At 38.6% G+C, this 14,580-nt stretch overlaps 1 protein-coding gene across 1 annotated transcript in view; it reads left to right on the forward strand.

Moving 5' to 3' along the window:
* The window catches only part of LOC309504515 (uncharacterized protein), a 228,065-nt gene extending 215,213 nt beyond the window's left edge, over nt 1-12,852 (forward strand). The window contains exon 2 of the mRNA XM_082177669.1: nt 11,000-12,852. Coding sequence (XP_082033795.1) covers nt 11,581-12,501 — 921 coding nt within the window. The 5' untranslated portion in view covers nt 11,000-11,580 and the 3' untranslated portion in view covers nt 12,502-12,852. The remainder of the gene's footprint in view (nt 1-10,999) is intronic.
* Nucleotides 12,853-14,580: the final 1,728 nt, after the last annotated feature.

Consider the following 14,580-nt stretch of genomic DNA (forward strand, 5'->3'; position numbering starts at 1 on the left):
CGCATTAATGAGGAAAAAACAATATTACGTGACAGTTCTCCATTATGGACACGAGCGCTCTGAAGGCGCACTAAAAGACTTTCAAACTTTCACAGAGAACTCAAAACAGAAACTACAAATCCTTTCTTTAAAACGAATTTCGTTTTGTATCAATTGTATCTTAATTTTAATAATTTTTTCATTAACAAATTTCCTGGATTTAAAGTAAATATAGGCTAGCAATCACAACATAAGGTGCTTGAACTGGAGATCATCATTAACCAGACCGTCTAAAAAATGTGAAATATATTTACAGAAAGCTGGTTCTAAACAAAACCATCCAAAACAAAAAACTATGTAGCCTAATAAATGTGCATTTCTCCGGTGCGTTCACTAGCCTACTGCGAAGATCGCGAGTCAATAGCCTATCGTCAACTTCATCTTTGCCAGAAGTTAAATTTAAATTGCGTGTGAATGAATGATGATGTTTTAGCAAACTGTATTGCTATACTGAGATGAGTAAAAAATCGACTGAAATATGTTGAAATAAAATGTAGGCTATTTGTATAAGCAACGTATTAAACTGCAAATTAACAATATGCCCTAATATTTCATGAAAACAACGTTACAGTCAGGAGAAATATGAAAGACAACATCTTGTTGACTAGATTTGGGTACAGTTTTTACTGTAGAATATACTGCCACGTCAAATAAGCTTTTGTTTAGCAATTTCTATATCTATTTTTGTCAAAAATAAAGTCATCAACTAAGATGTTAGCTGTTCCAATGTTGACTATATTCAAACTAATGTATACATAGATAAAATGTAGGCCTATAATCTTTTTTTTTTACAAAGAAAGAGTACACTTGAAATATTGTTGAAATTTTAATTATTGTTGTAATTGTAACCTTTTTAATAAAATAGCAAAACATATTTACAAGATAGATGTAAGCAAAATCTTAAATGGTCAATATAAGTCTTCTTCTAAATATATCTTTTGTCCTTGCATTGTGGCTCAGTCACTGTGTCACACCTGAGTGAATGGCTCATCATTATGCAGAGTGGGTGGGACATTGTATTTTCAGGTGTAAACCACTCCTCGTTCACGCCCCCTCGCATATTGGCTTTCCAAGCAAAACCTGTTTTACATCAATTTAAATCAATGTATGGTTTTATGTGAACGATAAAGCAAGACTATTTTCACATAATTTTGAAGAAAAAACTCTAGGCGAGGACATCCATTAGTCAAAAGTCTTATTGACACATATTTACTATGTGTTTTGTGGCCTTATTTCAGAAATTTTAGTTTTTAGTTTTTTCAATAACCATGCATAAACATTATTCTCTCAAAAATGAAAACATGTACATACACGTGGCTCACATATTATGGTAGCCCTGTTTGTGCTATATAGAGTGAATTTACACCTTTGCCATTAATATGTTTATATGCAACTGAAAAAAGCACAAATGTCAGGGCATGTCAGAACATCTCAAGGGCCCCAAAAACAGCCCAGACCCCAGAGGGTTAAGACCTGAAGAAATCAAAATTAATACCGTACATTAGGGGTGCGCAATATTGACAAAAATATGTCTAGATATTTTCAAAGTTTTGTTGATAATAATATTTTACTGATTGTGTTTTTGTACTGGTATCCTGGCTGGTTTAGGCCTGTTGTTGACAGCAGACCCATGAAGATATTCATATTTTTTATATTCTATGCAGTGGTCAGTTCACAGTAGTGACCGAAATTAACATTTTTATTAAGGGCCAATATTTGCCACCTTACATTGATTTCCAGGGGCATTTTCACCTATATATGGACATTGTTTCTAAACGTATTTAGAGGTATGCATCACCTTTTATGTTAAATTCTAACATTCAAATTAAATTATATTAGAATGACACAGTACCAATGTCAAAATAAATCATTAAATTAAATTCCATCCTTGCAGTGCAGAGGTGACACAGAAGCAGCATCAAAACTGTCTCACCCACAAAACAGCACTTCATTTACAATTGCATAAATAAAGCTATTCAATATTTAAATATGAAATGATTTATAATTTTAACGTTTTAATTAAAGGATACTTTAAATATGAAACTAAAACCACCAGTAGGTGGCGGCAAGTCACTGTCTTAATAAGCGAGTTGTTGGAGTCAACCGATTTGTTCAAACGGCTGATTCATTCAGAAAACAAGTGATTGTTCATTGAATCGTTAAAATGATTCATTCAAAATGCGGATTTCAGTAAAAAAAAAAAAAAAAAAAAAATCATCGCTGTCTGTTGGACCACGGCTTCATTATGAAATTCTCGTCGGCGATATAAAGTGAAAATTGACAATATTGTGTCCAAAAAGTAACTCACAATGTTAACTTTATTGTTAATTTAACTGTTGTATAAAATAAATATGAAAACTGACATTTACTGGTTTTATTCTCTCCTCTGGCGTGCAGGAGGAGACAGATGTAGGCTGATATGCTGCCGTAAGTGACGCGAATTGTCACGTGAACAAGCAAATCCACAAAGATAGAATTAAAAAAATAATACGTAGGCCTACGCTAATTGGATAGTTTTAATTTCGAAAGCATTTTGAAGTCAAAGTGTCATCTAAAATTTAAGACCTTTCAGAAGTAAAAATAAGACATTTTTTTTTAAAAATAATAATTTTTAAGACTTTTTATGGCCTTAAATTTAAAAAATCTCATTTAAGACCTTTTAAGACTTTTTAAGGATCCGCGGGGACCCTGCACCAAACCGCTAGATTTAAATAGTCAGCAACAGCCACTGCAGTTTTATTTGTTCACACAATTTTTATTAAACGACTTGCTTGAAAAAAATGTAAAAATTAATTACATCTATCTTTATATCCTGTTGTTTTATATATCAAATAATATGACAATCCTGCCAAAACTTGTTTTCAGGAAAATAAATTACTCACCAATTATGTCAGACACTTTTTGAGCCTCCAGTTGTGGCTTTGCTTCTTTGTCTTTGAAGGCATTGGCACTTTTTCCTGTGTAGCAGTGTGTTGCCAGTGTTGCTCTTCCAAAGACAGCCACCAGGAGGTCTTTTGCTGCTTTTTTTGCATCTGTCCATTTCAAGTGGCCAAACTGTTCGGCACCGATGGACGTGTTGGGGCCAATTCTAACCTGAAAACAGTGATCGAACAATGAAAGCAGTAACAGAGTTAAAAAGTGAACTTAATAATATTTTGTTTGTTATGATGAAACATATGAGCGTAGATTCAGAATCATCCAAGAGCAAAAGTTACTGATGCCATTGTAGAAAGCAAAAAAAAATTTCAGCCATGATTAATTCATTCTGTGAGTGGACGCAATTACGACAAGACACCCCAGGTGAATAGGGTAAAAAAAAAATCCAGTCTGTGTGACTGGATTTAATAGGAGAAACCTATGCTGCCGCTTTTTGCGATTTTGAATCCAGTGGTGCTGAAACATCCGTTTGTAGCGTACAGTGTTGCGGTATCCAAGCTCAGTGCAGAATTTATCCAGCCATTCTTTCTGCGTATCGGACGCGTCGGCCCCGTCTGTTAGAATATGATCAGTAGCATTGTCATCAGGCTCAGTAAGACAACAGTCGACAGAGACACCATAGCAGGGTTCTCAAGTTTTATCAAAAGCTTGGAGTGAGATCACATGCGGTTAGGGGAGGAGCCCTAATGGAGGCCCGCCCCCGCCCCCCAATTTTACCCATTGTTCATAATTAACCAGCACAAATTGAAATTATAACAATTGGTAAATCTGATAAATGACAGAGCAATTCATCACATCAAATATACTATTTAATGTTATATTTCAAATTACAAATATACAAAAATATAACAAATTGCCCCTCGTGAGACATTTTTTTGCATTTTAATGTTAAATCCATCAATCTGGTGCACTTTGAGAGTTCAAAATTAAAAGCTCCAAACTATATTCAGTGTGCAAATTAAACAAAGAAAAATGTAAACCTCTTTTAGTTACAGTGTCTATTTACATTACACCTACTACATAATAATAGTTATAATATTAATCCTATGACCGTAATAGCCATATTTTGTAAAAACAAATGCACTAAAAAATAAAGGACACTTTCATAATTAGATTTGTACCTATTTCTATACTTGAAAGAGATAAGCACATGATCTTTTATTTTGACGCAAACTGCATCAAGCTTTTATTTTGGCGGAAAACATGGTTTACAAACGCCTCTCATTAAATTTCTAGTGAATTGCGGTAATCGTCAAATATGCAGATATGGAAATAATCTGTAACTGGGTTATGGGTTCCTACACTCATGACATGACCTAAGTGTTTTGAAAGTAGTTATGCTTACCGCGGATTACTCATCTCTCTCCTGATCCTCCTCACTATCATCATCATCACAGGAGCTGATGAAGGGCAGAAAACATACTGTATATTTTGACACAGTTTACAGTGTCTGCTTTAAGGGCCAGTTTCTATTGTTTCACGCTATTTCTCTGCACATTCCTTGCGTTTCTTCTCCATCTCGCTGACTATTTTGACAGATGCACACTGACACTGCTGCACGCTCGCTCACTCGTTTAAAGTTGTGATTGGGCCAGCCCAGTGTCAATCAAGAAAAGAACCAATGGGCCGCTGATCTACATGTTTCATGGGCTGGTCTGTCAGAAAAAAAAAACCTACTTTTTTTGACCAATGCATTACACCAGCACAAACCCAGCGCGTTCGCGCGATGTTGTTGGTTACCTAGTAACGAACGTACAGTGCGTGCACACTTTGTGTGCGTGCGCCTCGTACACAACGTTATAAAGCTTGCAGGACAACTTGGTTGGCATTGCCTTTTCAGCGTGAGAAATACATGGTGTGGCGTGTGAGCGTGTGAACTGGTTGAATTGCGTGTGTCTCACGGCCAATGCGTGAGACTTGAGAACCCTGAGCTAGAGACATACTGCGATTCTGTGTCTTGAGACATGGCTTATAAAGACAAAGTGTGAGGAAGGGGCAGACTTACCTTGGTTTTATAATGGCTGTAGTAGAAGGGGGGGGACGGATGAGTGTATGTTGCACTGCACGCACATCTCTCAGGATAGAACAGCTGCACTTTAATTTTATTGTACCCGGCGTACATGTTGCACCACTTGAACATTTTGTTTATCGTTGAAAAAAGAAGACTCAGCAGACAGGCGTCGCTCTATTTGTAAAAAAATTGCATCGTGTACAGATCATGATGGTCATTTTGTAGAACAGTTCCTGAACTGGCACAAAGCTTTGTCTTATCTTTATGTGACAGTATTAGTTAAGTGATTGACAGTTGTGGTGTCCTATCAGGGGAGAGTATGGTCTATTTAATGCGGGTTGGCTGTATCCTGAGATGCGTCACGTCTTTGCTCCGCTCCCTCGTGCGTCATCCACTAGCGCTTCAGGTATGTGCTGGTAGCGAGTGTTTTAAATTGTTTGTTTAGAACGCTACTGATGTGTTCTCTTCAAATTGTAGCGTTTCATTTAAGCGCTTTTCCGACGGTGCATTTCATCAGCTCAGAATAGGTGTCTGCGCACCCTTCAGTTAATCGGTGGTTATGATGATCGCGGTAAACAGTAGCCTGTGGGGATTATATGTGGGGTGATGTCATCTTTTGGTAAGTGTCATGTAAGATGTCTGGAAGATTGTAGTGGAAAGAGAGGCACTAACATCTCGCTGCTTCTCTTTAAGGCGTTCGTGAGGCGCGGGTCCTCCCTTTCGTCCTCGGGACCATTTTGCTGGTTCCCTGCAAAATTTCCTTTTCGTTCTTCCGTGTTTCTATGAACTTGAGTTCACCCGGATAACCACGGTGCTTGCGCTGCCCCCCGTGTCGCGCTGATCGCGCCGGCGGGAGTTCATAAGGGCACAGGATTTGTATCGTCTACTTCCTTTCCCTCTTTTAGTGTGATAGAAATGTTTTGATTAATAATAATTGCCTGTTATTTGTACGAGAACCAGTGTGTGTGTGTGCACGCGCGAGTGCGTGTGTGTGTGCTGCACCAGCTCTATTCTTTTGTTATTCATTTCTTTAGTTCAACTTCGTGTATTTTGTTTAGATTTATTTTATCTAAGTGCGTGTGTCATTGTTTATCTTGATTATTGTATGTGTAATTTGGCTGTGATATTTTCTCTGGTTATTATTTTGGGGTTTTACTAAACTCAATTACTTTCTTTTTTGTCTATTCATTTTGTTTCTTCCAGGAACTGAGGTGGCCAGGCGGAAGGACCTTCTCTTGCAGTGTTGTAGTGATGGTGTTGCAGTGGGTGACACTTTTGAAGTGCTTGCATGTGTGATCCAAGTGCACGGTGACGTGTGTGTGAGTAGGATTGCGCTTTTGGAAAAGCCATTAAGTGGTCCTTCCGCTGGTCGACTCAGCCTGGTTGTTTTGTTTTATTTTTTTGTGTTTGGCTGAAACTCCTCCTACCCTCGTGGGTAGAGGACTATGTTGGTGTGTGCCATTCATATTGTCCCCTGCGAGCACCTGTTTTTGTCCTTTGATATTTGTGCATTGAGCGCTGAGTGCCCTTGTTTTAAGAAGATGTACTGTTTTTAACTATTTTTGTATGTCAATAAAAGACCTTTTTTTGTAATTTAGTTGTACTCCTGTCTCTAACCTCCCTGACACACACACGAACCTGTGGACCTAATGCAAATTGCTGGGTTATTTAGATATTCCCTGATTTATTCAGGGTGGCGTAGTCGACAATTATCATCGTAAGCTAGATTCTTTATTGAGAGCCCTCACCGCCTCATGCCACATTTACAACTCAATATGTAAACACATTCATCCTCTTTCTTTTTAGAATGATCCCCGACCACCCAGTACCAAACATTCTGAGCTTCACCGTCCCACTCGGCGATGTACAATGGTTCGTTTCCACTGTCATTCAAATCTTTCCAGACCTGGTTGTAAAATAATACTTTATCAGGAAACACCAGGCATGGGTCTTCTCCCGGTACAATTTGCCCTGGAGTATCGGATGTGTAGAGCGTAACAGTTCGAAACTGTTTATGAAATATATAGCCGAATATACGTTTACTATTCAGTAAAAATTCCCCTTTTACAATGCGTGAATCAGCATGGAGAAATTTAGTCAAATTTACATGTCCTGGAGCTTTTCGCGGAGCCATCGTCAGATATTCCGTCATCCTCTCTACACTCTGGAGTTTTAGGTGATCTTAAACAATCCAAATCAAAGTGTTTCACAAACACGTATCTGTCTTACAAAAAGATGCTTGACTATTTATACAAAACTGAGACTATAAGACAGACAATAGTATTTCAAACACCCCCTCCTGAAAAAACATTCCTCTCACACCAACCAGATTACAATCATAAAACACACAACCATAAAAATTCCAGAATCACGCAGTTCATCGTAAAAACCCCCATATGTACAAACATCCGGTCATAAACAGATGTCATAAAAAATCATAAATCAGGGCCATAAATCATTTTTGACACAAGCTACCACATATTCCTACTGGTAAGCAAGCATTGAGGTCCACTAAACACAACCACTGTGGTATAAGAATATCATCTGAAATCATACGAATTTATATGAATTAAACACCAATTTGCCAAGATTGATCTTCGCATTAGTTCAGGCTGGCCACATCAGTCAAGCTTGCACCAGCTGACAAGCAGTTCCTGACGTTTACCAATCCAGTTGTGACACTCATCACAGCGTTTCCTTTAAATCCCCATTGATTCAGCCTCTCTATTGCTTATCTCCACGCTGCATCTAACTCCCCCTCCATCCCCAGCTCCACCTAGCTGAATCTGTAATATAATCAATTATGTTCATTACTGTCATAGTTAATTTCATTGTATCATCTTTCATGTTTCATGTATTCTGGCTTGTTTACAACACTCATGTAAATTGTGATTGTAATTATGTATGCATGATTACTGGATGTGTGAAGTTACCCCAGGGGGTTTTACTTGCTGCTCTCGCCGCTCTGTTCAGGCATGGCTGCATAGACGGGCGTGTGGATTTTGCTCATAACAGAACCATACCGCCAACACTAACTGTATGCATCATTATAATAAATATACATTTGACGAAAGTGGCCCTGGCTGAATTGTAAATTAGTTATGAATTGCCTATTGAACTACAATAGTGATGTGCAAAGCACTTACCATGTCTCAGTTTTTGACGTCTTTAGAGTGAGAATGTGTTGCTCTTCCACTGGTTTCTGGTGGTTTTATCTGCTGGTTTTGAACTCTGTGTGGTTGCAGTTCTCAGCTCACAAATTCTGACTGTGGTTTCAGTGATAGGCCTTTTTTATATCAATTAAACGTCAAAGGTGTCAATTAATGTTATTTCCACTACAAGTGTGTGTCTATTATATTAATATGATCTTTTCTCTATTGGGGGCCTAATGGTTAGAGAGTCAGACTTGTAACCCAAAGGTCACAGGTTTGATTCTCAAGAATGATAGGTAATGTCACTACTCACTGCTCCTAATGTGTGTGCACTAACTATGTGTGTGCCCAGTATGATAATAAAACTTAATAAAAAAAAACGTAATGAATAACAGAAAATTGTGGGGAAAGACTTAATTTTTCTACACTACATTTACAGAGGTGCTATATAATTTCACTTAAAGCTTTTAAACATTTAAGTAGAGATGGTTTAAGTAGATATTATCCGTGTTTCTTACTGAAACCACAGTCAGAGCTCAGATGTGAGAGCTGAGATCAAAGCAGCAGATAAACCAGAAACCAGCAGATAAACCAGAAACCAGCAGATAAACCAGAAACCAGCAGATAAACCAGAAACCAGCAGTAGAAAAGAGAAGAAAGAGCAAAAACACAGACAGAACGAGAGAAGAAATCAAGCAAGACTGCAAACGTTCTTATGCCATGAGCACAGCGCTGCAGAAATCTCCTGAATATATCTAGGTAAGACATGGTTGTTTATTTTACTTCACTTTTAGTTATTAAAGATGAACTGACATGATGTGACACAGACTACCCTTATGAAAATATATAATTCCCTATATATGAATGATCATTATATGAAATGGTTTAACAGTATATTTGAACATATACAGAGAAATATGTTGTGTTCATATATTACATTATATTGAATAATACATAGGGAATTGCTGCTTGTATGTGCAGTATTTGTAAACAATAAAGGATAAAACTTTGTGAATATTACATGTAATGTTATTTTTGTCTTCATTTATAAATATGTTATATGTATTAATATACAGCCATACACAGTCAGTGCATATATTGCAGCATATTGAAAAATATAAGCACTAGTTTCCCATATGGAAATCTGTTATGTAATATATCACATAATATTCTGCAATATATTCTCATATATTTTTGTTTCATAAGGGTAGAATGCATTAATACTTTCAGTCTGAATATTCTCAGTTGTATGTTTAGCTGGAATGAGCTTTGTGACTTCTGAAAGTTGCTCAGCATTTATTCAGCAGATACTAATTCTTCACTTTTTCATTTATTTAATTACATATTTTCAGCTGGATATCACCAACAGATCAAAGACAGACTGGAATATGGAAAATTATATATATGACCGGAATCTGGTCCGGCTACTTGTCTGGCGACAGATATGTGTCATAAGGTCCATCTTCAGCATCATTGGTGTGTGTGCAGGTCTACCAGCTCTTGTTTGGTCTGCCATATATTTATATAATACATATTTCTGGAATCTGAAAAAGTATCAATTTCTCTGGGATCATGTCCCACAACAGATAAATGTCAGATACTCCATCTTCATCATCATCGGTGTGTGTGCAGGTCTACCAGCTCTTGTTTGGTCTGCCAGAGATCTAATTCATCACAGAAAGAATGGACACCGTATTTCAGCCTTCATCATCCTCCTCCTCCTCACTGACTGTGCTGAGATTTTCTTGAGTCCCTATATACTGTTAAAACTGTTCTTAAATGAGCTCCACTTGATTGGACATTGGACATTTCATGTTGATGTATCTTTATGGTCCTCATCAAGACTCTGTGGTCTCCTCCTGAACCAGCTGGTGGCGCTAGAGGGAATTCTCTCAGTGAAATATCCACTGTACACTGCTTCGGTTTTCTCTTCACCCTTTTTCATCGCATTCTACATACTGGTGTTTCTCTGTATCATTATCGGTGAGATTTTAATTTGGTCTCCAAATTATAATTTCCTTGTTCTTTTAGTGTTCATTACATCAGTGATCACATGGATAATATCTAGTTTAGCTCTGAGTAGTACTGATCGTCACTCTCACACATCCAGAAAACCAGATCGTCATATTTGGGTTGTGTTCATATTCACTCTGCTGGTGCTTTTTCTGCCCAATGTTTTTTTATTCTTTCCTTTGTCTCTTCATGTTTGGCTTATTCCTCATTTCTTGTTGAGTGTGAGACTGATTTCAGACCCTCTCATGTGTGTGCTGGTCTGCAGGCAGAATCTCAGTGTTCAGACATCTCAACCCGACAGGACCAGTTTAGTCTGAGCTGGTCTGCTAAGATGGACTCGTTGTGATGACATAATATTTTGACCATATCAAATATGCAGAAACTATTGCTGTCGACTGATTAAACAAATTAATGAATTAACCACACACTGAGATTAATCGCACCCAACATTAAATAGTGCAATTTCATTGAATCTCCAAATGAATGCAGCTAAAGACATTAAGACAGATCTTTTACATGTTTGCTGTACTCCAGTACTAGAATGAAGGCGAGTATGACCAACACTGATACTGATTGCTCCTGTCTGCCTCGCTGCCTGCTGTGAGTGTTTTTGCTTCGTTGCTGTAAGCTCCGTCTTAGCCTCGTATTTCCTTGTTTTGAACCATAATTTACTACAATTTCTAGTTGTTTATACTACTACTAAATACGGCTTGCCCAACATCGCTGGCTTCCGTTGCTACTAGCACAACACGCTAGTAATTCGCTAGCCTGTTAACGCGCCACCCGTGCGCTCAGCTATTTTTATTTATTTATTTTCTCTCGCGCCTTTGAGTTCATAAAAGCTCAGGTGAATAAGAAACACTCAACAAACACGGTGAGTAATGTCTTGTCCTGTCAATATCATGCGTTGCGTCTGAATGCGTTGTTGTTTTTGGAGCTCTATCGATTTGATTTATAATTCTTGATTTTTCTCTTTAAACTCGCTTACAACGAACATTTTCTACTTTTCCTCACTGAGAAGCACTACTGCTCAAACCTCATTGTTACAACGCGGACTGTTGAGCAGACGCGTCTCAAGCCTATTAGTGATCCAACGCTGGATACTCTTAAAGGTTACGTCCGTGGATCACGGCTGAACGCGTCTTCTCCACACTCACTTATAAACAAACACTTTTTTTCGCCTATCGTGCGTCTACTCTACACCCCTACCACTAAAAAACCTCATAGTTACAACACGGACTGTTGAGCAGACGCGTCTCAAGCCTATTAGTGATCCAACGCTGCATACTCTTAAAGGTTACGTCCGTGGATCACGGCTGAACGCGTCTTCTCCACACTCACTTACAAACAAACTTATAATATAAATTAGTATTAATATTGATAGCATCACTGGTAGCTTCGTTGCTAACTCACTGTCCATCTGTTAAAATGGCGAATATATCAGATGAAAGTAGTCTACCGCTTGGTGCAGGTGAGGACACATTTGAGCTTCACGCACTGCAGTCTGAGCTGGAAGCTGTTGAGAAACAGATCCACAACCTTTTATTGAGACAGGCCGAGCTGAGAGACCGGTGTTTGGCTCTTGAAACATCACGCGCCGATGCACACAAATCAGTGTTTAACGTTATTAACCCGCTGACTCCGACCGCGTCTACTCCGTGCGTTCCTCAGCATCGGTCGCAATCAGCCATGGTCTCATTCACTCCGGCTCCAACACGCCACCACGAAGCCTGGGTGGTTCCGCAGCGGAAGACGCGAGTCAGGTTTAGACCAAGACTTTCTCCGACCCTCCCGGTTTTCGAGTTATCCACACAAAACCGCTTCTCCCCTCTACGCGAAACAGAACGCGATGCTGTGATCATCGGCGATTCCATCGTTCGGCACGTACACGCTACGTTAGGTAAAAGTAAGGTGCAAAGTCACTGCTTTCCTGGTGCTCGTGTTTCTGAAATCGCTGCTCGCGTTCCCGAGATCCTGAACGGTGACGAGCGCGTCGGAACTGTGGTCCTTCACGCGGGAGTGAACGACATCAGGCTGCGCCAGACGGAGATTCTGAAGAAAGACTTCAGGAATCTAATTGATACGGTACGCAGCACATCGCCTGAAACAACGATCATTGTGTCAGGACCGCTTCCCACGTACCGACTAGGGCATGAAAAGTTCAGCAGATTATTTGCGCTAAATGAATGGTTAATGTCATGGTGCAATGAGCAGAAACTGCTCTTTGTAAATAATTGGAATCTGTTTTGGGAGCGTCCTAGGCTTTTCCGTGCTGATGGCTTACACCCAAGCAGATTCGGAGCGGATCTTCTGTCAGATAACATCTCCAAAATGTTAAATACCCTTTGACTAGTAACCAAAAGTCCAAATCATAGTCTCTGCTGCACCAATTCAACTGATATAAATACTAGTGTAGAACATTGCATAGAAACCGTGTCTATTCCTCGTTTAGTGAGATCAAATAATAAATCTAATGCAGGATCTAGGAAAAATCGAATTGTTATTAAAACAGAAAATGTTGCTATTAGTAAACAAAAACTATTTCTAAAGCTAGGTCTTCTAAACATTAGATCACTCACACCTATGGCAGTTATTGTAAATGAAATAGTCACAGATAATAGCTTCGATGTACTTTGCCTTACTGAAACCTGGCTTAAACCAAATGATTATTTCGGTATTAATGAGTCTACTCCTCCTGGATACTGTTATTGTAACGATAACCAGCTGGAGTGCCCTTGAAAGCCTCCAGAGGGCACTCCACACCAGACTATCATGTTTCACTCACAAACTACATTTCCCATAACTCACTGCCCGGACTCATCATCACTTATCACATTCACCTGTACCTCATTCACTGATTGCATTCACCTGTCTCATCCTGTTAGTCTGTCTGTTTATACCATGTTCATTCATTCACTCACCGCGAAGTCTTGTTTGTGTCACACTGCATTTCTGAGCGTTTTCCCTGTTTTCATGTCTCTTGGTTTTTTTTGGATTTCTTGCCTGTTCCCTGGATTACTCTTTTGCCTCTGACCCCTGCCTGTTTTGATTGTTTGTTTGTTTATTTGTTTGTTTGGACTGCCTACCTGTGTTTTGACCCATTGCCTGTACTTTGGATTGCGCCTTAAATAAAAGCTGCATTTGGATCTGAACCTTCGTGTCTCCGAGCAGTTCGTGACAGTTATAAGCATGAGCCCCGTCTGATTGGCCGTGGCGGAGGTGTTGCAACCATTTATAAAGATATTCTAAATGTTACTCAGAAAACGGGTTATAAGTTTATTTCATTTGAAGTACTTGTACTAAATGTTACGCTCTTAGATGTTAGAAAAACATCCCTATTATCTCTAGCCTTGGCTACCGTATATAGACCGCCAGGGCCTTACGCTGATTTCCTAAAAGAGTTTGCAGATTTTCTCTCAGACCTATTAGTCAATGTCGATAAAGCATTAATTGTTGGAGATTTTAACATACACGTAGATAATCCAAATGATGCATGATGAAGTCACTGATCACTACATGGTAACTTGCATTTTACGTACTGCTGTAATATGTCATGCGGCGTCGCGTTATCAACCAGGCAGAACAATCCTCCCATCCACCATAGATAATTTCTCAAATTGCTTATCTAATCTGTCTCAGCTGCTGCCTGAACCCAAACAAACAGATGAACTAGAAGAACTAACTAGCACTATGAGCACCATTCTCTCTAGAACATTGGATGTGGTTGCACCTATTAAATTAAAAAAGGTCAGAGAGAAAAATAAAGCACCATGGTATAACAATACTACGCATGTTTTAAAGAGAGAAACCCGTATTTTAGAGCGTAAATGGAAACAAACTAATTTAGAGGTCTTTAGAATCGCGTGGAAAGACAGTATGTCACGTTATAAAAAGGCCCTAAAAGCTGCCAGGGCTGAGCACCTCCGCAAACTAATAGAAAACAACCAAAACAATCCAAGGTTTCTATTTAACACCGTGGCTAGACTAACAAATAAACAGACGTCACCCGAACAAAATATCCCGTTACAGTTCAGTAGTAATGATTTCATGAACTTCTTCACTGAGAAAATAGAAAGCATCAGAACCACAATTATAAACGTTCAATCTTCAATCGCGCCTTATAATTCAGCTTCAATTATCACCCCGAAAGAACAATTACAGTGCTTTACAACTATAGAACAAAAAGAGTTAAATAAACTTATCACTTCATCTAAAACAACAACATGTTTATTAGATCCTATACCAACTAAACTACTGAAAGAAGTGTTACCTGTAGTGGAAGAGCCTCTCCTCAATATTATTAACTCGTCTTTATCTTTAGGTCATGTTCCAAGAACATTTAAACTGGCAGTTATAAAACCTCTCATTAAGAAACCACAATTAGATCATAATAATCTAGCAAATTATAGACCCATTTCAAATCTTCCA

Source organism: Leuciscus leuciscus (genome assembly GCF_965113295.1).
Source record: "Leuciscus leuciscus genome assembly, chromosome: 8".
NCBI classification, from domain to species: Eukaryota; Metazoa; Chordata; class Actinopteri; order Cypriniformes; family Leuciscidae; genus Leuciscus; species Leuciscus leuciscus.